Genomic DNA, 27,598 nt, shown 5'->3' with positions numbered 1-27,598 from the left:
TCCCCAGATTAAAAAATGAAACAAAACCAAAAAATCCCAAAACCTGTGGAGTGTGCTTCTGGCAATGGTTCCTAAGAGTCGCTGACAAGGAACTGAACACAGCAATGTAGTTTTTCATTTTCATTTTATTGAATTTTTCTACTCTAGTTTTTAAATTAATCCCCAGAAAGGTAGACACTGCTGTTTTCAAAAAATTGTATTTTGCAAAAGTTGTATCTTTCTCATTAGATGAACTTGGTCCATTTAAAACTTAGTTTCATAATATGGCCCAGGGGCAAAAAGTCTGTTCTTCTCAGGATAAACATACTGTTGCTATTCTAACTTAATACGTTGGGCTCTAAAAGATAATTTTAGACAGAGCAAACTGTTTGTTATGTTCAAAAGTTTAGTCTAGAGTTAAGGTTTCCATTACCATAAATGGAAGTCATGAAAGAAAAAAATTCATCAATGGGACCTAGAATCTCTCTAGACCTTATGACAATGCTACACTGAAGAACCATATATGCTTTGAGGACAGGAAGCAACATTTATCAGGTTATAGCTAGCCTTTTTTCTTTGCCTTTTCTTTGCACAAAAAACATGGTCACACATTATTTTTAAATACAACCAAAGAAAATACAGAAGTTTTTTGAGATACAGATACTATTTCAGCTACTGCTAGCTATACTGTTAATACGTGGTGTTTCTGCTACAATTATTAAAATAAACCTTGGCTGGCAAATCACTTAACCCATGCCTGCTTTCTTATGCATAAAATAAGTGGATTGGGTGGGATGGTGTCTAAAATTACATCTCAAAAGTTGTGTTATTCAAAGAACTGGGGCTGAGTTCTACACATGTAAAGTCAATACTCTTCATCAGATAGGGTTCTGGCTACCAGAAGCCTCAGCTCAACTTACCTTGATATGTAGAAGAAAGATGAAATAACTACTGTTACTGTTTCATGATTACTAGATTATCTTCTATGAACTTTTGGTGGGCATCAACAGAGATAACAAACTGTTAGCTATACTGAGTAAGCAGGTATGAGGTCCTCTGTATTCCCATGATAATTAACCCTTTTCTCAACTCATCTACTTTACATTCGAATTATAAGGCTTGGATTTTTGAAACTTTTAGGGAAGGGATTATGTTCTTTAAAAATATCTTTAACAGGATAGTGCACCGGCCCTGAAGTCAGGAGGACCTGAGTTCAAATTCGGCCTCAGACCAAACACTTGACATGTACTAGCTGTGTGACCTTGGGCAAGTCACTTAACCCCACTGCCTCACTTAAAAAAAAAATCTTTAACAGCTGAACCAATTCTGACACCGACATAACATTACAGAAATGATTTGTTTGTAATGCATCTGATTATTTAATAATTGTAAGCATTTAATTAATGTATATGGTCTTCTTTTGAGCTTTATCATCTTCAAAAAACCAGCTAAGATTTCCACAGCAACTATATTTCTAATGGATGATATTAAGTGCTTTAGAAATGAATGAGTAAAACTATTAACAAACTGTTGCTAGGAAAGAGTGGAGAAGTTAAATGCTCATGTTCATATAGCAAGTCTGTAACAACAGGAAACAATAATCCATTAGGCAGTGATGCTGCTGATATATTTTCTATAAAGATACTCAGTGATCAAATTTTGGTGACTTTAAAAATCTGAGTGTAATTGCATTAAACAGCCATTCTGATTAAAAATCAATTGAACAAGTCAGAAAACCAAGTAATGCTGAACAACCAGAAAAACTATAAATACACCAGAATAGGACACATAAGAAATCAAGGACATAAATGGCATTTTAAAATGATTATTACATTTATGATCATTACACTTACTTCCAACCAAAATATTTCCCCATTAAAAAATCGAAAATGTTTGTAACTAATAACTAGATTATTCAAATTTGACAGACCCAAGCAAGTTTTTAAAATATTACCTCTTTGGCTCTCTGTACAGCATCACTTGGAGGATTCCTGATATGTGGTGAAGACTTTGTGTTAATTTTGTCATAAAGCTGAAAGCAAAGAAGAAAAGCCAACAGAATTACATTCTATTTTGATGTCTGACAAGACCTATAATTCTCCAATTATTTGCAATAATGTGAAAACATATATATTTTCCTTGTTATAAATTAAAAATTTAATCATTGGAATTTAAATCATCAAACACTATTATTTATAGGAGAGAAGGATCTCAAAAGGATATTTGAAGATTTCAGCAGGACACTTCTGTTACTTTCTCATTCATTTTTAATGGACATAATATTTGTGCGTACTTCTCTGTGATTACTTTTAATGTAAACGTAATCCTGTATTTTGAAATTAAAATTTCATTGAATTACATCCTTTTCTCACATGTATTTTTTTTTTATTCGCATATCTCTGAGAATAAAGCTAGAATTAAATGAAGGGAATGTTTCCTGGCATAAAAGGGCCAGAGGAATTTTCACAGAAACCTAAATCTTGGGAAATGAGCAAAAACAGCTCCTTTGAGGAAGGAATGTTTTCACAAAAGGATTATGCCTTATTTAGTGGGCTTGTTTATTAATGGCATTGATGCCAGCATATTTTAAGATGAAGCTAAAGTTATTAACATTTCTTTTTTTTGATTTTCAATTCAAACACAAGTCTCAATACATACCAAACAAAACAAACAAAAAAACAGCCAAAAGAAGTAAATGGCCTTTCTTTTCCTAGTGAGTCCATTTCTTGCTTAGTAAATGATCTTCCTAATTTTTAGAAAGCAATCTACTTCAATCAGTTATAGAAAAGTCTTCTTCGACAAGAGGTATAAGTATAATGTAATCAAAATTGCAGGTACCCCTACACAGCTGAACCAGATTAAAATGCAATTGGAAAATGTTTAACAAGGTAAATAAAATACAATAAAATACAGATTATGTTAATTTCTAACAGTGGCTGGAATTTGACACCCCTAGTATTAAGTGGATAGAGAGCTGGCCACAAAGCAAAGACCTGGGTTCAAATCCCATCTCTAATACATACTGGCTGTATATGATTCTGTGAAGTCACTTAATATGTCACTGCCCAAGGCAATTCTCTTAAGAACACAAACTGCAGAGAAGGGGTAGTGGTAGAAGGAGATTAGTCATTTGGGAGAGCCCTAGACCATGAAAATCATAGGCCCAGGTCTCATCCCTACACTAAAAAGTCAAAAGGTAAAATTACTTTGAACAGTTGGTTTATTAATGATCCCATCTGATGGCTCCAGACATTTTCTCTGGCTGTCCCTCATGCCTGGAATGCTCTTCCTCCTCCACTCCATCTACTGATCTTCTTGGCTTCCTTTAAGTCCCAACTAAAATTCCACTTCCTACAGGAAGCCTTCTCTAATGCCTTTAAATTTCAGTGCTTTCCCTCTGTTAGTTATTTCCCATTTATCCTGGATATAGCTGTGCATGTGTTTGCACATTATGTTTCCCCAATAGTTTGTGAGCTCTAGGAACTATCTTTTGCTTCTGTATCCCCAGTGCTTGCACACAGAAGTGCTTAATAATTATTTGACTGATTTTTCTACTTCTCTGCTAATTTTAGTTGAAAAATCTATGACAATATATAACTTCATTACCTAAAATATTGGTTTACATCATATGTTAGAGATTCTCAATCTTTTTTGCAACCACAAAGGCTTTTACTCTAAACAAAATTTTGGCAGAAACTTTTCAGTAAAATCTTTAAAAATTTATTTTAAAAGATACTAATGATAATAAAAAACATGTGGTTAACTGAAAACACTTTTTCAAATCAACTTTGTGCTAAATGCAGTGACATCAAAAACAGCTTATTTATTGAGATGTGATTACTATCGGTTAATACAACCTAAGAACAGAGGCACAGGGAAATTAGGTAACCTGCTCAATGCAAATAAGTAGTGCCAGAGGTTGGATTTGAACCAAGGTCCTCTGATTACAAAACCAGTGCTCTTTATATTATATAATTTTCAGCTTATCTCATTTTTATTTAAAAGATCTGAGCACTTTATCATAAAATCTGATTTTTAAAATTTTTTTAGGTGAATACCCTTGTGCTTTTGCAAGAATCACTGAAGTATCTTCTATAATTTGGTAACATGATACATACTGCATATCCAGATCACCCAAACTGAACATAGTGATCACAAATCAATCAATCAAAAAGCATTTATTAAGCACCTACTATGTTACAGGCACTGTGTTAAGTGCTAAGAATTCAAACAAAGGTAAAATATTGTCCTTGCCCTCTCTTTTTCTGTCTGGTGCTGAATGACCTGAAGTCTGGGTCACTGACAGTTTTTCTTTGGTGCAGGGGGTCTCTCTGATCTTTCACATTTCACCCAATTACCCATTAATAGGCACTGGCTGAAACATATTTACCTCAAACATACTACCAAGACTCTAAATGAATGAGAATCTAAGTGGCAAGTCACTTAACTTCCTTGGGCCTTAGTTTCTTCATCTATACAATGGAGAGGGTGGATGAGACGGTCTCTGAGGTCCCTTCATGTTTTTCATCGATGAGTCTATTTCACACATAATCTGAGATTGCTTGACAATCAACTGATTTCGCATTGCACATTGTTGGATTTAATGATTGATTCTAAGATCCAAAAGTCAACTTTTCAATTACAGGGTGGATTCCCACTGATTCTCTGATGGTTCAGTGACCTGGTGGAGCATATACATTGTGTGTGACCAGTACAGACTGCAACATGGATGTACCCGTTGTGTATGCTAACTGGCTAGTTCCACTTGTTTCTTATGGAACTCCTTGGAGTGCTTTGTAGAAACCCTGGTTTAAGAAACACTGTCATGTAAGAAAAATGCCTAACCTAGATAGGCTAATTGGAATGCACAGGACTGACCCTTTCCCATATGTGAACCAATTTAAAAAAAGTATTACTGGATTTTGAACAACTGTACAGTATCCTAATGATCTATTTAATACAAGAACTTAATCTTTTAAGGTTTTACTGACATTCTGATGGTTCCAAACTGAATCTGTTCAAATCTCTACAGAATATAAACATGCAGCTTTTGATTTAAAAACCTGGTTGTATTCCAAAAGTTTATTTGTAAAATCTGCTGCTTGGAACCAGGAATGCATTTTCCCATGGAAACAATGTTTTAAATGGTGATAGGTTCTCAGGGTAGTGCACAAAAGTTGATTTGAGATAAAAAAGAGGTGGGAAGAAAATATATTTGAGTCATGTTTTTTTTTTCAACGTCAGAAAATATGTTTAAAAACCTTCACAAATAAATACTATCTTTTGACATATTGTGATATTAAAAGAAAAACACCAAAATCAACCCCCCCCCCTGGATTTTAGTACTTGGCAGATTTAATTAAAAAGGACGCAGATTTGTATGGCAAATTCTGAAGAGAACTTCTGAGAACTTTGAAAGGGCTTCTGAGGTTAGTAGCACTGTTTTAAAAAAAAGATTTTAAATTTTGTTCCAATATACATAGCCTTTCTTTCTTCCAATGATACAGGCAATATCAACTGACTTTCATCAGTCATGCTCTGGGTAACTTTTTTTTTTCTCTTTAAACCCAGGGGAAACAGCATGGGGGAGAAGAGAGGATAATAAATGGAATGGATACCTTTACTCAGAAGGCTTTGGATTCTTTTCTATGTATTTGTGTTTCTTTCTCTCAGAGCCTCAGTCTTTATTGCCCTAGATCAGAAGTCAGATTTTTAAACTAACTGGGATTCTGTGCTCTGACCACCAGATAATGGTGTCATAGTTACTCTAACAGACTTTAGGATTTCAACCAATTACACACTGGAATGAGGCTCCAGGCTGGATGGCCGAGCAAGGGCCTCAGCTACTTTTTGAATGATGAAACCTTGAACAGACACAATTATACAGAGTCTAGGAGGAAATGGGATAGGAAACTCTGACTCAAAAGGGAACTGTCTGGGTGTGTGGGTAAAGGTTGGTGGTTTTAAGCCTTGGTCTTCATCCTTGTTCCTGAAGAACCAAGCTATTGCTTTTCATATGGAAGGGGGATGGAAGGGATGGGTGGGAATCTATGGGGTTCAATTTGTTTCAATCAATAAGCATTTATTAAACAATATTCTAAGTGCTGGGGATAGGAAAAAAAAAAGAGAAATTGTTTCCAAGAAATTTATGTTCACTGGGGCAGCTAGGTGGCACAGTGAATACAGCTCTGGCCTTGGAGTCAGGAGGACCTGAGTTCAAATCCAGCCTCGGACACTTAACACTTACTAGCTGTGTGATCCTGGGCAAGTCACTTAACCCTGACTGCCTCACCCCCCCCCAAAAAAAAATTATGTTCTGTTGGGATTGGGAAAATCAGTCTCTTAACCCATAAACAGAGAGATGGGAACGTAGGCACAAAGGGAAGGAAAGAAGAATTCTTGGCATGCAGAGAAGTGAGTCTTTATCTATAATTACATTTTTTGGGGCCATTTGTAAGTGTGTACTAATCGGCTAGAGACAAAAGTTCCTGTTTGACAAAACATTTGATATATGCAGTCCATGTACACAAACAGCTAATACCCTAACCCATGCTTCCTTCTACTGACTGAGGTCCCACATTGCTAACCAAGGAAGCTATCTTTGAGAAAAACCTGGAGCTTTAAATATTACCCATTTAAAGGAAGAAGCTGTGAAAAGCAGGAACAGCTTAGGGGAGCAGATTTGGGAGACAGGGGTGGGGCAGAGTCCCAGACAAGTCTAACCTTTTTGTTGTGGCCTCTCAGTCCAAAAATATCTTCTCCACATAGCAGTTTTCACTTCACTTGGTTACACTACTAAAAAATTTACCAATTAATTATGGACAGAGTACTAAGCCTGGAGTCAGGAAGACCTGAGTTCAAATCCAGCCCCAAACATTTACTAGTTGTGTGGACCTGGGCTTAATCCTGTTTGTCTCAGTTTCCTCATCTATAAAAATGAGCTAGAGAAGGACATGGCAAGTCACTCCAGAATCTCTGCCAAGAAAACCCCAAATGTGGTCACAACTGAAAATGACTGAACAATAATAACAACAACAAACTGAGAGATTACATGACATGCTCAATGTAACACAGCTAGGATGTGACAGTCAGGACTTGAATCCAGATCTTCCTGATTGCAAGGACTGACCTGTTTCATTTCTCCATGCTTCTTTTTATTATAGCCGTCTTTCAGCTTCCCCAACTCATTTGAGAAAAATGTCACACTAGAGAAAAACAGCTTTTCATTTTCTAATTTTTATTGGTTATTTTCATATTGTACTCTCCCTGCAAATGACAATACATTAAGCAATTCATATTTAGGTCTGAAAGTTCAATCTGTTCAAGTGACACAGTCCTCGACCTAAGGGAGTTCACATTTAACTGGCAATACATACGTATTTAAGTATAACACTGGGGCCTCTGCACCATCCCAATCAAAAGAGCAAACCAGGTCTTGAGAACTTTCTACAACCTCATCGCAATGTGTAGCTAAGACCTTAATCAATCAAAAGATTATAGGAATTTGGACCACTGGATGAAAGACAGATGACTCCACATAAGAAACAGCTTGTGATTAGCCAAGAAGATAAAGTCATACCTCTTGGGCTATATATATAAAACACTAAGTCAATGTGGTGATTTATACAGGTGGTGATTAAGTTAACTGGAGTCAAGACCCTGAGAGGAAATGGGGGGGCAGGTAGAGGCATTTTAGGGGGGTAAAGAGTCCACGAGTTTGTCTGTCTCTCTCTCTCTCCATACTCTATTCCTCCAATTGACCACCTTAGTAGGGAAACTGGCACCGTAGAGACAACATATCCAGGCAGGAGCAGGTAGAGACTACACCCAACTTCTTCCACTGCTTCCCTGGACAGTGACGAGCCTTGGGGAGAACGCTCTGAGGGAGCCTAAGGGGAATGATCTTGTTTCTACCCAGCTGCCATGTGCCTGGGAACTGCTTATTTCTTTTGTGTTCATTCTTTCTTGATCTTGAGTGAAGAATTATTTCAAGATGGGAAAGGCAAGTCTACCTGATGAGTAGATACCACTCCCAATAAAAGGTCCCACTAGTGGCAGAGGCAATAGCAAGGGCTGCAGGAGTAGTGGCTGACAATAGTGGAAGTGCCTGCAGATGGATATGGTGACAATTTCAGGGAATGAAACCTTTTGTGGCAGAGAGAAAAGAGGTGCTGCCTGTGAACTCAACAAAAGCACAAGCCTTCAGAAGCCAGCAAAGAACTATATCTAAGTGAAACCGAAAGAGCACTTCAAAGGAGGAAAAGGACTTCCAGTAATTAGGAAACATTTGATAATGTGTGCCTCTCTACCACTGTACTTTAAGGGTGAGCCCACCCTCCCTGGGGACCCTGTGTGTACAAAGGGAAAGTTTGCCTCCAGTTGAGTATAAAATATTTTGTGCCAATTGTGTTATAGATTTTCAGCAAATCTCTCTTCTAAAAAGATAATGGAGTTATGGGAAGGAAGCACACCAGCTGGGGCCAGGAGCAACAGTGCTGGAAGTCATGATTGCTGAGTAATCCCTAGAAGCAGGAGCAGGAGCAGTCAGCTGCCCCCTGGGGACCCCAATCTATGATCCTGAGTGGGAACTGGGGAAGTAGCTCTACATATGTATATACACAGGGGTGTGCTAGAGCCAGCTTGTATCAGCTCGAGATGGTAAATCATCAGTGTGAGCACTGACATCTTGGAAATGGGTGAGTGATACAAATCAGGGCTTGATTTAATGTCGATTGTCCTAGAGTGATGGAGACAATATTTATAATGCAGATTAAACTTAAAAGTGTGCTGTGCATCCTTTTCCCCCCTGGGGAGTGAATCACAAAGCATTTACCAGCACACTTCTGTACATATAGGAAAAAAAATATATAGATAGATAGATAGATATATGTATATTATACATAATATGAATGTAAAGGAGCTTCTGGAGGGAGGGCACTGGCAGCTGAAGGGTGGAAAATGGAGGGAATACTAAGAGCTTCATAAAGAAGGTCATGTATGAACTGAGTCTTGAAGGAAACCAGCGGTTCTAAGAGGTAGAGGTGAGGACGTGTTCCAAATATGATGGGCAACTACTGTAAAGCTACAGAGGTGATGGGAGATGGAGGGTATTTGCAGAACAGCAACAAGGCCAGCATGGCTAGAGGATCAATGTGTAATAAGCCTGGAAAGATAGAAAAGGCGAGGTGGTGAAGAGCTTTAAATGCCAGAAAGAGGAGTTTATGAGAAAGGCCAAGTGATTAGATGTGTGAGTTGAGAGAGAGAGTGGGAACACTTAGACAAGAAGATGGCTGCAGATCTGTATGACTGGAAGAGTTGTGGTGCCCTCAAAAGCAGCAGAGAAATTAGGAAGAGAGGTGGGGAAAAAGAAAGATAATTAGCTACTGACATGTTGAGTTTGAAACGCTTATGCGATATTCACTTTGAAATGTCCAGTTTGTTCACGATGTGGGGCTGGAACATGGGTGAGACACTAGGGTTGGATACACAAATGTGGGAACCATTTGTATAGAAATAATAGAAAAAAAGGAGAAGAGGGCCCAGTGCAGAGCCTTTGGGTTTTGTTAATGGAAGTGGGAAGAATTTCTGTTACTTCTTTCCTCTCTTCCCTTTACGTGTACATGTACACATATCAAACATTCATAATCTTTGAATTGTTTCACAGGCAAATGTTAAGGATTGTAGGACCCAACAATGTGTTTTTTTAAAAGCTATTTTACTTAACTCTAAAAAGTTATATTAATGCAAGCATAAGGCACTGTAGTGCAGTGGAAAGAGCACTGGATTTGGACTCAAGAGGACATGTGTTCAAATTCCTGGCTCTGTTTCTTACCACCTATGGCCTTAGGCAAATCACTTAATTTGCCTCAGATTTAGTTTTCCCATTTGTAAAACGAGGAGGTTTGGATTAGAAGACAATTAAGATAAGATCCCATCTAAATCCGAGTAACTACAAAAACCAAATTAAGTGTATGAGCAAAATTTGGTTTAAGTAAGAATCATTTGGATGTTTACTGAATAGGAATGCTAGAGCTGGAAGGAACCTGAAAATCATCTATTCTAGTGGTTCTCAAAGTGTGGTCCAGGATTCCCGGGGGTTCTCAAAACCCTTTCAAAGAGTCTGTGAAATCAAAACTATTTTCATAAACTCATGGGGAAGGAAGGAAGTCCTCAATCATTTTTAAGAGTGTAAAGGTGTTTTGAGATCAAAAAGTTTGAGAATGATTAACCTAGTCCAATCTCATGGATTTTATAGATGAAGAAATTGAGGTCTAAATCAGGGAAGTGATAACTTAAGGAAGTGAAGTGCAGGGAAATGAAAACAAAAACAAAAGCAACAACAACTCCCAAAGTCCCTCCCTCCAAAGTCCCCATATCAGGGCAACACACCAAAAAAGGGAAAGAAGCTAAAAGACTGCACTACTTTCAACAGCAGGACATAAAAGCAAGCTCCACTTGCACCCTACTCATTGATGCTCAAAAAGATGACAGAAAATTCCTAGGAGGTCTGTAGCTAAATACAGAAGACTTCAGTAACAACTACCAGGATGGTTTTAGATTAAAGAATCTAGTGAAGTGGGAGTACATTGAGAAAAGTAATTTTTTTTCTGTGAGTTTTCCCTCTTTTAGGTAGCCTGATGGAAAACTCCTTAAATATGAAAAAAAAAGGAGCAATGAATATGCCAAATTTCCAACTAAATACAAAATCTGTTGGAGCAGTATAAAACACAGCAGGAAGAATTATTTTCAAATTTGTCTCTTTGGGCTTCAAAGTTCCCCCAAGATGAATAATAACAGTATCTAAACCTTTCTTTAGGACTATCCAGGCAGTCCCTGACCCCCCATTTACGACAAAGACTCTCCTACTTTTTGTCACTCTCAAAAGTTTCCCTTTCTGCCTTCCCAATTGCCCCTCTATCACTGAATCTTTCATCTCTGTCTCTGCTTCTGATTCAGGGTCAACCCAGGATGGTATCTGTGGTGGTAGGACTGGCAATGGCAAAAACAGGGGAGAAAACAGCCTTTTCCTTCCCTTCTTTCTGATGAAGGCATGTAGTCTCACCTTATGCTATTGCTAAAGGCTCACGGATCCCCATAATAACACCCCCCATCCCAGTTCCCAGATCCTGCCACGAAACATTATATGTATGTATGTATATATGTACATAAATTAGTCTATTTACTATTTCTATTTAGTCTATTTTCCATTCAACTGTAGGTGAATCTTACTTAAACCCCAAGCTAATTTGTCTTTCCTAAAAGAGTCTAAATGGAACATTGGAAAGGATCCTTCCTTTCTATTTGTTTTTATTCCTAACAGTAAAAAATAGAGGGAAAGAAGGCAGAAATAATAGGCAGAGGTCTTGGTGAAAGGGAAAACAGGTGAAAAAAGCAAACCAACCTGGGGCCCAAGGAAGAAAAGAAATCATTGGATCAGAGTTTGGGGTTTGAAAGAGACCTCACAGTTTGGGAGACAGTCACTGGATCTGCCCCCTTAATGGTGACAGAGTCCCAGTCTTCAGATCCCTTTCTCCTCTGCCCTTTTCTTGCAACTGCAGTTAGAACAACTGTAATAAAGAAAACTACCCCTGATCACATATACTGCTAAGTAAGATATTATATAAGTAATGTAATAAAGACATAGTTCTAGTTTACAGGACTTTTATCATCTAAGAAGAATCAGGATGATAAAATGTTACGTTTTCACTGAATATTTCTACCCTTTAGCTTGAAGATTTGAGCTTTGGGGATAAGGAGTGTCAAATTATCTTGAGCTAATATGAACACATTTTCTCTTTCAGCAGTTTTCTCTTAGCAGTTACCTAACTTCAGCACTTATTTTAAATCAACAAAACAAGGAAATGGTAACAGCTGCAAGTGGAACAGATTGTTTCAGACTGTCCCATGATCAACTCTCTATTGCCAGTCTTTTTGGCACAGTCACAAATTTTACCATGTACTCTGTGGATAGGATTAATCTAGCTATCTGAGAGCTGTCTCATAGTTTAAAAATCACATGCTATGAATTTAAAATATTTATTTTTTTAAATTATGGGTTATCTGTTTAAAAAAAAACAAGGAATATGGCTGGTAATACTGACTTCAACTTGGAGGTTATATTTTAAACTATGCAGGCATTCCATCTTAGCAATGTTTTTATCGGCTTAAAAGTTCAAATAAAGTTTCTGAAGATTTATTTTCACCCCCACCCCATCCCTCTTTACTATTTCACATTCTCTTTTATTGCAGAGTTTTCAGAATGAAGTATTTATTTTAGTCTAGAAGCTGAGTATGGCCTTTGATAAAATTAATATGGGAGTCAGAAAACTGGCACTTACGAGGTATGTGATGATAGACAAGCCTTTTTAATGAATCTAGGCCTCAGTTTCCTCATCTGGTAATAATACTAGCTGGTCTATCTAACAGGATAACTGTTTATTGTGAAAATTACTTGACATAATGTATAGGAAAGTGCCTTGTAAACTCAGAAGTGCTACTCTAATGTAATATTAAGAATAAAAATGATGATTCAGTAAATAAGGCACTATTAATTTTAGGTTTCTATACAAAAGTCCTTTCTGACAATTAACTGAGTTAAATGAAAAAGTATTTAGTGAAAATTTATGATATTCTAAGTTGTTAATAATAGCTAACATTTTAGTAAGTACACTACACACAAATAATGGAAATGAATTGCTTTGGTAAGTTTGGCATTGTTAAATAATTTCTTCCTTTTTAAGTAATCTATGTACTAAAAAGTCTAGCAGATTTAAATTCCTGTAATTTTCCCCTAGTAAATCTAGTAGGTCTGCTACTGATATTCAGAAATATTTTGCAAATGTTTTTCAAAAAAATTTTAGATGACAGAAAACACAATTTATACAGTAGAACGAAATTCAACTGTACTGTTGGATTTCTGAAGTCATGGCTCTGAATTTTCTTAAAAGCAATCTCGTATTATGGCATCTTCCTATATTCTTATATAAACCAAATGATCTCCCTTATGCTAAAACAAAACAAAACAACTTTCATAAGGCTCTATCTTTGACATCTTCAAAGAGAAATTCAGGGTTGAATTAACATCTCAGATAAGGAATATAATGAAACTCACTAGACAGTGTAAAAAATGAGCATAATTAGTAACAGATTAAAAACTTCCTAATTGGGTCCTTTAGGAAACAGAAGTTCTAACTATGAAAGTAATATACGATGGAATTGAAAAAAATATGCAAAACAAATAACATTTAGAAAAATTAAGGAATTACAACCAGGTTCAGATTAGTAATTATGCTAGATTTTAATATTATATTTCTATTAAATCTCTCTTCAGATTGTATTTGTATCATAAAAATTTGGCAAAGTGACAAAAAATGTAGTACGAATATCATATAGGACTGGTGTTAAATCCTGAAAGAAAATCAAAGCATAATATAAAAACAAAACACCTCAAAACAATGAGACACTAAGAAAGACCAACCCCCCCCAAAAAAAAAGAGAACATGATTCTTTTCCCCATATATTTTGAAATTTCTATCTTGCAATGCAGAATATATGAGAGCCATCAAGCAAATATGTCATCATTCTCCTCTGGCTTTCTTACCTTTAGCTCTGATCTGATTAGAGTAGATTCATTTTAAATGACATCAGTGAAAAATCCTTATATATTTTTTAAAAAACTTAATAGTAGGAATATAAAGTACTAATCTAGATGACCAACTAGTACTATAAAAGTGGAAAAATTATATTCCGATCATGATGTTTATAAGATGTTACTTCAATCAGCCTGTTCCTTAAAGTGCCTAAAACTAATTTAGCCAACTCTGTGGCCTGGCTCAGAAAAATGTGGAAAAGACTGTTTTTCCACAACAAATCAACCTTGATCCATGTTAGCAGACTGACTCAGTCTCCCTAGGGAACAAAGCTTCTGACTGTAATAAAGGAATTTGATTCTTTTGGAAAAATCTGGGTGAGCTGCTTGTTCAACTGGATAGGATAAGAAAACTTGTCTTGACACACTACTATAGAAAATAAATTCTTATTTCTTCAGAGCAAAGCTGGTATGAGAACTGGGAACTCACTTGGTTTAACATCTTGAAAAAATAAAGGATATTGCATGTCTGGCATTTTTTCCCCCAGAAGATATGATAAGGAATCAGTAATAAATGGACTTCTATGCTGAAATAACTGGGCATCAGAACAAAATTTTAATGAATTTCATAAATAGTTGCTGTTTAATAATAGCAGAAAACATAGCTGACTTTATATAGTTTTTTTTAAAGATATGAAAAAATGATTCATAGATACTAGCTCTTTTGAACATTATACCAGCCCTTTGAGGTAAATAGGTCCTACAAGTATACTGTTATTCTAAATTTACAGATGAAGAAACTGAGGGTCCCAGATGCTAAGTTACACAGCTAGTATCAGAAGCAGGATTCAAACCTAGGTCTCTTTTGACTCTAAGTCTAGCATTCATTCCTTAATACTATGTTGCCTCCATTTTGATTTGTTTAGCCAAAGCAACATTAAAAATATTTTATTCTAGACTCAACTCATTCTAGATTAACCACCAGCATAATTATGTCCTGAAATAAAATTAAATGGAGACCCTGATAATTTTTCTTACCATTAAGCAACATAACTACTTAACGAATTTGCCAAATGGAATATCTCTTTGGTTAGTTTTGGTGGCTAACTCTTCCATCAATGATAGTTCTATCTTTACTATTAATAAAACCAATCTAATAAGAGTTTATTAATAAAAGTGTGCTATCCTTTGTATATGAAGGTGCTGCTGACTGCCCATCATGTCATCAGCTTTGAGTTTTTCTAACAGTGGTAGTAAACTTGCATTCCATTCCATTCTAAACAAAACATTAATTAAGCAGAACTGTGGTAGGTTAGGGGAAACATAAAGCTTTAGATAAAAAAAAATTAAACCAAAAAAGCAATCCTGCCTTTGTGATGCTTACAAGTACTGTGATGGAAAGAGAAGCTTATAAGCAATGCGAGAGAGCGCTCAACTTGAAAGTCAGAAGACTTGGATTTAGCTGAGACCAACTTTTGCTGCTTCCTAGTGAATGTAAACTCATTGAGAATAGAGCTGACTTGTTTTTTGTCTTTATATTCCAGTGTTTTGTACTTAACAGGTGCTTTACAAGTGTTTGTTCAATGGAATTGGCCACCAACACAGTGCTGATTGATGTCATGCCCAAAGTCCATAAAACCCCTGGATGTGTTTTCCCAAGAAACTGCTATTTTTACATGCTTCCTCCACCTTGTATTTGTGTCGCTGATGTTTTGAGTTCAAGTGTATAACTTTATATTTAATCCTCTTAAATATCATTTGATTAGATTTAGACCAATGTTCTAGCCATCAAAATCTTTTCGGATCCTGACTTCATCAATCTAACATATCAGTTATCTTTCTCAGCTTTATGTCATGTGTGAATTCTATAAGCATGCCACATTTTTATCTAAGTCATTCACAAAAATATGAAAATAAGACCAAGAGGAGATCTTTGGGTTACCTCACCAGAGAACTCTTTCAGATTGGCACTGAGCCAAACTAGTACTGAACCAACTGGTTCCAAATCTTCCTAACTGTATTATAATCTAGTCCTCTGAGCTGGTCAGGATGTGGCCTGCTCTCAATCTGTATATAAATTATTTTTTGGAGGGGTGTGGTGGGGGAAGTGAGTAGGGCAAAGCAGGGCTGCTACACCATGATGCTTTGTATGTGGTAAGGATCACAGGCTCCTAGATTTAGAGCTATTACTTCAGAAGTCATTGGGACCAACTGCTCATTTTACAAATGAGGCAAATGAATGTGACTTGCTTTATGGCTGCAAAATTAGTAGGTGTCTAACTTTTCAAATGCAGGTATTGTTGACTTCAAGGTCATTACTTTATTCCCTATACCATGGTGGGGAGCCATGTGAGCTGAACTTTGAAAGATAAGGGTTCTTAAAGGTAGAGATGAGGTGGGAATAAATTCCAGGAAGGGGATGACTTATACAAATGCATGGGGGTGGGAGACAGATGGTCAAGTCAATTTACAGTTTGTACTGGATGGCCATATTTCTAGCCCAGTTAGGATAAAACATAGCACAAAGGGCATTAATGTGAAATTCGATTAAAAAGCCAAGTTTCAGCCTGTAGAGGGCCTTATACACTAGGATGAAAAGTCTTTTATCTAGGAGGAAAAAGGGCTACTGAACACTTTTAAGCAGTGCAGTGATGTGGTCAGAACAGTGTTTTAGGAAGATTATTTTGGTTGCTATTTGGAAGAGAGGGACAGAGACTGGAAACAGATATACCAATAAGGGAGCTTTTATAATATATGGGAAATTAGTAAGAGGGTTTGAATGGCAATTGGGTGGTGGTATAAAGTGGGAAGAGGGAACTGGTATGAGAGATGGTATGAATGAATAAATATTTATAAAGAACCTATTACACAAGTATAAGGTAGGCAAGGATTAGAATTTAGGAAGATGTAGGAAGGAAAAATTTTTTATCTCAGACCACTCCCAGTGGATTTGGAAGCTGGTTGTGGCAATTTGTCAGGTGTAAGACTGGGGAAGAACCAGTAGACTGATACTAACATTCTTCAACCTTCCAGGATCCTGTGATGACACCAGTAGTATCTGCTGCCAAGGCCTGTTACTCCAACCACCAGAGACATTAAGGTAGAAGCACAGAGTTTTATAGTAGGGTATATGTGTCAATAAATATGTGGTGATTAGGTCTCTCAGGCTGGACTGGATTCTCGTCTAGCACTAGTTCTGTAGCCTTATTCCAAGATGGTGGAGGATGACACCCATAAGACACTGTATGTGAGGAACACGGGATGAGCTCTAGACTTTAACAGATCCATTAGCCAAAAAAAACCCCTATGGTCTTCGGCTGTAGTAAGAGAGTTAAAATGTTCAGAATTAGGCAGGTGATAATCCTGAAATATTCTGCCCAAGTCTGACTATATCTGGAAGTATTTATTCAATTCTAGGCACTACATTTTTTCAGAAAGGACAGTGATAAGCTGAAGAGCGACAAGAGGAAAAGGGCAAGCAGGATGATGAAGAGCCTCAAAAGCCTCAAGACTAGCTGAAAGATCTGGAGACATTTGGCTGGAGAAGAGAAGACTTGCGGGGGGTGGGGGTAGGGAGAGGAGGAATAGCTAGCTATAGCTTTGAAGATAGCAATCTTCAATGATCTGATGTTGTCATGTAGAAGAAATATTAAGACTTGTTTGGCTTGGCTGTAGAAGGCAGGATGAGGTGGAAGTTGTACAGAGGTACATGTTGGCTCTGTGTAAGAAAAAATTCCTGACTTAGAATTATACAAAGGTGGAATGTACTATCTTAGGAATAGTAGGTTTTCTTTTACTTAAAGTCTTCCAGCTAAGACTGGATTATAATATGAGACATCTTATATATAGCATTTTGTATCAGGGATAAGTTGTATTAGGTGGCCACTAAAGTATTATCCAACTCTGTGATTCTGTGTACAGTTATCCCTTCCATACTGCAAGGGTTATGGGCATGGCACTCCTGTGATCTGGAAAATCTGTGTAAAATTTTTTGGCCCTCCCTTCATACCAGAGAAGAAGTATGAATTATTATGGTACTAAAAGATAACACATGTTGATATTATACAACACTATATACACATGCATATTATGCATTTCTGAGTTTCTAAACATTTTCTGTGTCATCTGCTGGCCTTTGTATATCATCTGTAGTTTTCATAAAACTCCCCAAAAAACTCCCCTCTAATTTCTAATTTCAAATTAGAAATAACTCTGAAGGACTTGGCCATGTGAGAACTTGTGCCATACTGACTAAGCTAGTGAACCTTTGATTTATCCAACTATATAGCCAATACTCTAAGACTTCCTAATACTCTAGTAAAATTAAGCACATTTACTCAGTTTGACTTCCTCTTAGTTATTTCTTCATTTATCTTGTTGTTAGACATTGTGTTTATTGTTCTCTTGGTTCTGATTATTTTGCATCATTTCATACAAATCTTTATACATTTCTCTGAAATCTTATTTGTCATTTTTTACTAGCAAATTACAAATATATATATATATATATATATATAAATAATTATTATTATGTCCACTGCTGTTGAGTTTTTTTCAGTCCTGTCTGGCCTTTTATGACCCCATTTTGGGGTTTTCTTTGCAAAGATATTGGAGGAGTTTGCCATTTCCTTCTCCAGCTCATTTTACTCACGGGAACTGAGGCAAATAGGGTTAAATGACTTGCCCAAGGTCACACACACTAGGAAGTATCTGAGGACAGATCTGAACTCAGGAAGATGAGTCTTCCTGATTTCAGGTCCAGCACTATGATGCAACCTAGCTGCCCCTATTATATCCATACACTGTAACTTTCTAAGCTGTCCTTCAATTGATGGTACCCACTTTTCCCTCATTTATTTGCTACCATAAAGAGTACAGCTATTAACATTTGGTACATGTGGGAACTCTTCCTGGCTCTGTCTCAGTGATACTGTTGTATCAAGGGGACAATTTGGTCACTCTTCCTGCACAATTCCAAAATGATATCCAGAATGGCTGGACTATGGAAAAGGTTTATTTGGGGAAAGTTAAAGCTTAAATATGAAGGATGTACCATATTTAATGATCCTCACTTCCCTTTTGACCACATTTTCTGTGCAAACACTACAACCCTTTCTGATGGTACTGGTGGGAAGGAGATGTGACATATATGCTTGGCTGACAAGAGAACCTGAAAATTATAGAACTTATTAATTACCATTCAGGTCCTGGCCCAGGTCTTTAATAAAGTTCAAAGTATTTTAAGGTACCTTGATGATGATAAATATTTAATGCAGCTTACCAGGTTACATATGAATATAGGAAATCTATATTCACAGACTAAAAATTCATGGTTTCAAATACTCTGTTTGACTTGGTGTGAGTTACTAGGTTCATCTGCCTTCTCATCTTTGGTCCTAAACTAATCCTGCCTCCTTAACATTCAGTGCCCACTTTTCTTGCTGCTTGAAGAAGACCCTAAAAATTAGGGTATTCTCTATTTGATGAAAGTTAAGATTGACAAGTGTAAAGATCCAGAAGACTTAGTAATTGAGCTTGACGTGATCAGAAGAGCTAAATGACTGTTCCAAAATGGAGTACTCTAGAGAGAAAAGTAAGAAGTTTTTAAAATAATTTTTTATTGGAGTTAGATTTATCTATCCTTTGGGCTCTCCAGAACCTATCTTCTTTTCCTCTTTTAAATAATAATTTTTTTGGGGTTATTCTGAAATAGTACATCCACAAATATTTGCATTACAACATACAAGGATCAGAAAAAAGAGGACTGTACATGAAACCAATGATTTTAATTACATATAGCTTGTAGGATGCATTGTCCATGAAGGGAAATAATAGCTGCTGCACCTACTCCTTTCAAAAAAGACCATTTTCTGGTGGAAGTTTGAACAGTATCTTTAAGTTTCAAGATATCAAAGTAGGGCATGAGACAGAAATATGATAACTTAGCTTAGAAAAGGAGAATCTCAAGCCAACTAGCAACAGTATTTTTCAAAAATATGAAAATGCCAACCCAAACTAAATCTGTCACATAAACATCCATGTAAAAACAATTATAGTGGAAAAAATGAAAAAAAAATTGGCTGGGGAAGGACATGATCAATTTCTAGGTAACACTTAGATTTACTAATTCAATGTTTGTTTACTACCTAAGTAATGTAACTGCTATGACAGCTTTAGAAATAATGAGTTTGGTCACATATTATGCACATTTCAGAAGCTAAAGGGTCATACTGCAGCTTTCATTTGTTCTCCAAAATACTAGATATGTTAATCATTGGTAAGGTTTATGTAGCTAAATTATTTGGAAATATGTCTCTCTCTATACAAGAATTCCCCCCCCCCTTTTTTTTGGAGGGGGGGCTAGGCAATGGGGTTAAGTGACTTGCCCAGGGTCACACAGCTAGTAAGTGTTAAGTGTCTGAGGCCGGATTTGAACTCAGGTACTCCTGACTTCAGGGCCGGTGCTCTATCCACTGCGCCACCTCGCTGCCCCTCTATATAAGAATTTAGAAATGTTTTAATGAATTATACAAAATAGGCAAATACTTGAGCAACATAATGTGTTGGGGTTTTTTCTAGCCCCAGGAATTATCTGTAAGCTCATAGCATAGATGCAAGACATGCTAATATATGAAGTACCAATTAAAAAGCCTTCAGTGGATATTAACCTGTTTATTGTCCCTATAGCTTGTCTTAGAGTCTAGATACTGGCTCAGGAAAATTAGGAGTTAAATCAGAAATTCAAGTCACAAACAAACTTGAGTATTTTTGTTCTTTGTGAACTTATGATCACCTGTGTAAGGGCCCAGGCTTCTAGCAATGTTTCCAGAGTCCAGCCAAAGTCAAGAAGAATAAACCCCTATTTCTGCCCAAAGTAAGCCATGGGATGAGTCAGACCCTCTTCCCTCTTTGCCACATTGACTAATTACAGGGCTTAAAGATCCCAAAACTGGAAGCAGGGTTAAAAGATAACATTTTGCTTCTCCATTAATTACTGCCACACAAATCCTAGAAGAGACTGACAAGAACGAATCAGAGATGGAAGCTTTCTTGTACAAAAAGGTGGTCATCTTTGTGATGCTCCCCACCCTACTCTGCAGTCAGTCTTCATTTCACTGTAAAGGATATCCTTTAACAAATTTCATTTGCATGTATAAGCTGTACATATGAATTTTTTCTCTCTCTCTCTCTTTAGTCCTGATCTGCTACAGAATCTCTTACTTTGAGAGACATTTGATACTAAAGTATAATTTTTAAAGGACAGAACAATTTGATTAATTCTTTTCATTTTAAGAAAAAATCCTATAAAGTTAAAGAAATAGGATTCACATGGAGTCCCTAATTAGGTTGTTGGGGGGAAAAAAGCAGCTGAAGGGATGGTTCCCCTTCTTTTGCTATTTGCTTTTAGATCACTGGCCTCAATCTGAACCGAGAAACATAACTAAGCAGTCACTTCACAATTCACAATACATGAGGTAAAACTGCTGGTTTTGGTTTCAGTGAGATAATGATGGGAATTATTTCCCCTTCAGTCTTAAGGATTGGGGCTCAGCTGTCCTGGGTTTTTTGCCTTCTAAACAGGCAATTGCAGTTGGCAATTATGAAGAAGTTGAAAATTCTGTCCAGTTGGAACCAAATCTCAATCCAAGATCAGTTTAAAAGGCTGAGTTACAATACCAATTTTGAGTCCTAAAGTCTAAGAGGGCTTTTGGAGACGTGCTCATTTCTTGTTTTGGGTTTTATTTGTCTACAGCTGTTCTTTCCAGTTTGAGTCTCTCCCATCCTCCCCTTTGCCCGACTATTGCACAATGGAGGATTTATTTTTGAGTCTAAGAAATGAAGGCCTGCTTTGACCTTCTAGTTAAGATTAAAACATGTTTACATTGGCCTAATAACATCTAAAAGGGCTTAGTTTAGCTTCTATCTGATATGATGGCAATTCCTTCTAAGGACAGTCACAGCAACTCTAGATGACACAGCTTGACTTGTCTCTTAAGTATTTTTCCTTTCTTTAAGAGCAAATGGCTTAAAATTAAGCCCTGACAGGTCACAACCATTATTGGGATTCCAATTGTAGAGTCCCACTATGAAATCAGGTACATTTTATTATCTTCAAACTAGAGTTTCTTAATAATAAATTCTAGAGTGTTGATGGCTGTGAAAAGTTTTCTCTATGTTCTGAACTCCTACTGACTACTTGGTTTTCCCATGTGTAAAAGGAGGGCCACTCAGTCCTAAATCCTATGGATCTGAATGGTCAAACCAGCTTTACATCTCCTCTGAGAAGGAAATCCTTACTTCCTAGCCTGACCACCTCTTAAGCTCTGAACACTTACACAGGGTTATGTTGAAGTGACTATACTATTTATCATTTATTAGAATGATGTTTTAAGAACATGTATTTATAGGAAGATTGCACTGGAAAAAAGGTTCTGAATACCATACCTCTGGTTAGTTACTGACAATAATTATTGGATTTTGACATGGTTGGGAAGTCTACCATGGCAAAAATTAATTTTTCTATATCAGCTTAACATAAAACAGCATAAATATGGTCTAACGAACTACTGGCTAATAAACAAAAGATGACACCATAAGTCAGAATTTTTATTTGAGTGTGTTACAAGGAAAGCCAGAGGGCCTGGATTGGAAATTTGGTCCTGCTAATGAGTGCCTGTATAATCTTGGGCAAGTTACTTCTCTGGGCTTCACAGTTTTCTCACTTCATTAAAGAGAGGGCTTAGACTGAGCTATAAGATTAAGGCCCCTTTCCCCAACTCCAATCATCCAATACTTTCTGGGACAGAAAACACAGTACTCAGTATTCCATAATATCATGAAGAAGGATCTCTGCTTATTGTACTTGGAATGCATTTCACAATTAATTTAATCTCAGGAACACGCATAAAAGTGCCATGAAAGAATTAATTTGCCTTGGATGTTGGTGTTAGAGCTAAATTTAGTCTAGGTCACTATTTTAAGCCAACCCTCTGAAGGGTATTTCTTAATACCAAATCTAGGTTTTTGATAGTCAATACCAATTCCCTGGTTTGGGCAGCAACTCATGTGAATAGACTCAGGAAACAGAAGGCATTGCTATAGTTAACAATATTCTTCAAGGAAAGTATACTATCCTTTTTAGGAAGACAGTTTAAACAGTAGCTGAGCAGGAATATAAAAATAGCAGCCTCCATCAGGATGGAACAAAAGTCATGCACCAGATCATCAGACATACGTGTTTTCAGTTCTTGGTTTTCCTTATTGAGCACTAGCCTCATTTTAAAATAATTTTGTCAATGAAACTGATGTTTGGGAGATAACAAACAAATAGGCAGTAGAAGAACATAGAGAGTATGAAACAGAAGATGTTTTAGAACACTTTTCAGAAAAAAATGCACAAAATAAATGTTATCTGTGAGTTTTTCAAGAGAAAACTAAGCTGAGAGTTGTTCAGATTTCATACAACTTTACATATTTGTCAGTAGTAGATAAACATAATTTTAAAACTACAGATTGAAAAGACACAGCAAACAACCATGGCAAATTGCTGGCCATAGCAGTTAGCCACAAAGATTAGCTAGGACAACTACCAAAAAGAAAACATGAAACTGAGGTTATTGGTCTGCCAATTTGGGAGGATGAAGGTGTCATAGATAGTAGACAGAGAGAGTAAAATATTGAGAAGAGTAGAGTATTTGGAGGAAAGATAATGAACTCTGTTTTGGACAAGATGAGTTAGAGTTGTCCAAAAGGCAGATAGTGACACACGACTGTAGCAGAAGAGAGCACCGAGAGCCAGAAACCAGTATCTCGTGCTGGTTAGGAGGACCTGAATCCTGCTTCAGTCAGTTCCCAGGTATGTGACCCTGGGCAAGCCATTTAACTGATCAAATTTTATATTTGATTCTGAAGATAACAGGGAATCAATGGAATTTATTGAGTAGGGGGTGGACATAGCTAGATTTACACTTTAGGAAAATAACTTTGGCAGCTTTATCAAAGATGGATTGTCCAATTCTTTCCTCAAGAGGAGAGACTTGAAGCTTGGAGATCAATTAGATGTCTACTATGATAGTACAGGTAATTAAAGTTCCTCATTTTTAAAGGGGGATTGGACTCTATGGCCTTTAGGGTCACTTCAAGCTTTAAATCTGATGTAAGACATCTGTCTTTTTCAAAAGTAGAGCAGTTAATATATTCGCAGCTTCCCTTAATGATAATTCATTTTCAATTTCTCTCTCTCTCTCTCTCTCTTATTTTCACTGATATAGGGAACTGTTGGATAAGGAAGAGGAAGGTCTCAGGTCTCTCTACCACAGACGATCAGCACCTTTTCTGCAACAGATAGTCTTAGAGAGTTGCTTAAAGCATTGACAGGTTAAGAGAATTGTCCAGGGTCATACAGATATGTGTCAGAGGCAGAACATATATACCCATACACACGCAAATGAGTAAATAGTGAAATGCACACACACACATACACATCTATAAAACCAAAGCACGTATATGTACAACATACATATACACACATATTCAAATAATTCATGTGCACACATACACACAAATGCATACATAAACATTTTCACTACGGACTTACCTTCGACATAAGTTGCATTATCTCTGTGAAAGCAGATTTCACAAGATTTAGAAAAAGCATCAGGAGGATTAAGTAACCTAATGTTTTGCAGGGTAAGTTCACCAAAGAAGAATGGGAAGCTCTTGAGAATTAAAAGCTATAGACAGAAGCAAGAATGATTCAGATGATGAATAAAAGAGAAACTGCCTAAGGAGAAGCAATCAACTAATTCAGATTAAAAACAAAAACATAAAAAAGAAGGAAGGAAGGGCAATCAACTAGGGTGATAGGATATTGTAAGAAGAATGTCAGGAACTTTAAAGTTCCGAATGAATTGAGCCAGGAGATAAAATGTTAAAGACAATAAAAGGATTGCTTTAGCTGTATCAGGAGGATTAATGAAAGGACAAGGACCAGTGCATGGGGCAAATGGGATGATCACCACGGTGCAAAAAATGAACTTCTCAATTTTTATTTTGCTTCTGTTTTCTCTTCCAAGAAGAAACTGAGTAAATAAATATTTGTTAAAGTACTTACTATGTGCTAGGCACTGGGATACAAATAAAGGTTAAAAACAGTCCCTACCCTCAAAGAGCTCACATTCTAACGTGGGAGACAATGTATAAAAAGTTACATACAAACAAGATATACACAGGACCAAGTGGAGGTCATCTCAAAGTGTAAGCACTATGTTTGGGGTTAGAATGGGCAGTAAAGACTTCTTGTAGAAGGTGGAATTTTAGCTGAGCCTGAAGGAAGCTAAGGAAAAAGAAATAGGGGAGACCACTGAAGGCATGGGTGAAAGCTAGTGTAAGGCATGGAGTTAGAGATGGAAATGTCTTGTTTGAGAAATAAGAAAGAGGCCAGTGTTGCTGGATCACAGAGCAATTAGTGTAAGTAAAGTGTGAGAAGGCTTGAAAGGTAAGAAAGGGCCAGGTTATGAAGCACTTTAAAAGACAAACAGAATTTTATATTAGATTCTGAAGGCAACCAATTTATTGAGTAGGGGTTTGACACAGCCAGAGTTACACTTTAGGAAAATAACTTTGGCAGCTATATAAAGGATGGATTCTCCAATTCTTTCCTCCAGAGGAGAGATTTGAGGCTTGGAGATCAATTAGATGTCTACTATGATAGCTCAGGTAAGAGCTGATGAGGGTCTGAACTACTGGCCACAGCCTAGATGCTGCAGAGAATATTTTACAGGGGAAGGCCCTCAGTAGAATTGGAGGTGCAGCAGGTTAAATTAGAAATGTCTGAATATCCTCCCTTTGTTCATCCAGGACTGGATGAACTTGAACTCACTGAGATCAATGTTATAAAGGCCAGGGCACAAGGACTTCTAAGGACACAATGCTCAAAAGCTGCTATCAAGAGAAGGTTTGTGCTCTGGTCTTTGAACTCTATCCTAGGCTACTCACTGAAGGAACTGATGTAATTATTGTAGATGTAATATTGAGATGTTGCTGTGGTTTCTGAAGTGGAGAAAGTGCCAAGGACTAGAAAAAGGCAAACATTTTCCCCATTTTCAAAAAAAGGGATGAAAGTAGTATCTATAAAGTATAGGCCAGTGAACTTGTCTACTCTTCCAAGTGAAGGTGCAGAAGACATTATTAAAGGAATGATTTGTGAACACTTAAAGAGAGGGAAGCAGTGATCACTGAAGGCTACCACGGTTCTACTGAGAAAGTGTCATGGAGTAATGCCTTACATAGTATATTTAGGTTTCAACAAAGCATTTGACAGTCTCTCATGCAACTTTTTGGGACAAGGTAAGAGGTCAGACAGTAGTAGAGTTAGATGGATTTGAACTGGTTGAATGATCCCAAGAGTAGTAATTAATATAACTAGGAGAGAAGTCTCTAGAGGAATGCCTTAGGTAATCTGTCTGACACGTTGCTTTTCAACTTTTAAAAATCATAGGATCATAGCTATAGAGCTGTGAAAGGTCTTGGTGACCATTTAATCCAACTAATCATTTTACTAACAGGAAACTGAGTTCCAAGAAGGTCAAAGTGACTTGCCTAAGGTTCCACAGGTAACCAAGAGAATTGTTAACATCTCTTCCTATCTAGCATGGCCCAGCTTGGAGCCTGAGGGGACACTGAAAAGTCATCAAGCAGCTTATTTTATTTACTTCACAAAAAAGAGTTTATTGCAGATATTAATGTGTAAATTAACCTAACAATGACTCCTGTGGGCAATTTGATGTAGGCATTACCTACTGGAATGTACTGAAATGGTCAATATTATGACAATGTTATTAACCCATTCCTGACAAAAATCTTTCCAAAGACAAGCATCATAATATCATCCTGTAAGTTATCATTCCCCTTTCATAAAGTTTCTTAGTCTCAAAAGATTTTATTCTCAAATATGATCTTTTATTTTGCTAGCATCTTATAAAACAGAACAGTTAATCTTTACCCTAAGAAATCAAACCTGCCCACTTCCCATGGGGGAAAACTCTTAAAAATTAAAACTCAATATAAAATATGGAACATCTAAAATTTACTTCCAATGCAACATTTAAAAAACAATTAGTTGTTTCTTAAAGTCTAGCCATTAAGAATTATGTAGAAAGGGATGCTCTGTTAAGTTGCTGCTGTAGATGAGTTATGTATTCATTTCTTGATTGGGAATTCACTAAAATTACAATTACTTTTACAAAATAATTTTAGGCGTTATCATTAAAAACAACAACAACAGCCTTAATTAAGCAGCACATTATATTTACTATGCAAACAGCAGTTTTGGACAAATGCTGACAGATGTTCCAACTTGTGCCAGATGGTACGTAAATGTTAAAAAACCAGTCTGTCAAAGTTCGGCAAAGCTGGACAAAGAAAGGTGTAATCGGTGTAAGTCAAGTTGATTTACCAAGGTAAATACCTATTTCATAACAGGAAAAATTTCTGTAAGACAATATGAAGAATGAAAACAACCATGCATTAACATTTTCTGTTAATCAGCCTTTCACCTACTGTGAATAAAAACAAAAATCCCAACCCACTTAATATTTTTTTTTTAGGCAACTGGGGTTAAGTGACTTGCCCAGGATCACACAGCTAGTAAGTGTCAAGTGCTGCCCCATCCACTTAAGATTTTTAATAACAGAAATGGCTATTAACTGCTTATTGGTCATAGCTTCAAATTACATCATAAAATTAATTTAAAAATAATATTTTAAAAAGCATAAATTATACATTTCAGGGAATTTTAATCAACTACTTGAGTAACATTTCATTATTTTAATATTGCATTTATAGTATAATTTTCACCATTACTGGCTTCTCATACATAATTAGAGAGCTAATCGTGGCTAAAATTATTTTTCCATGCAAAAGTATGCCCCACTGACACAGATACCAACATTGCACATAAAAAAAGAAAAAACAAAACAAAGGAAAACAAAACCAAAAACCCCAAAGAAATCCTTTATAAATAGTCTACCT

General features: G+C 36.6%; 1 protein-coding gene across 11 annotated transcripts in view; it reads right to left on the bottom strand.

Moving 5' to 3' along the window:
* CASK (calcium/calmodulin dependent serine protein kinase) overlaps positions 1-27,598 on the bottom strand; it is a 379,925-nt gene that overhangs the window by 61,991 nt on the left and 290,336 nt on the right. For all 11 annotated transcript variants that reach the window (XM_020967084.2, XM_020967088.2, XM_020967093.2 and 8 more), the window contains one exon: positions 1,934-2,011. In XM_020967084.2, coding sequence (XP_020822743.1) covers positions 1,934-2,011 — 78 coding nt within the window. The remainder of the gene's footprint in view (positions 1-1,933; positions 2,012-27,598) is intronic.

Source organism: Phascolarctos cinereus, unplaced genomic scaffold (genome assembly GCF_003287225.1).
Source record: "Phascolarctos cinereus isolate Bilbo 61053 unplaced genomic scaffold, phaCin_HiC Scaffold_726;HRSCAF=1367, whole genome shotgun sequence".
Lineage (NCBI taxonomy): Eukaryota > Metazoa > Chordata > Mammalia > Diprotodontia > Phascolarctidae > Phascolarctos > Phascolarctos cinereus.
Note: the sequence above shows the minus strand (reverse complement) of the source record. Positions and strands in the feature narration are given on the sequence as shown.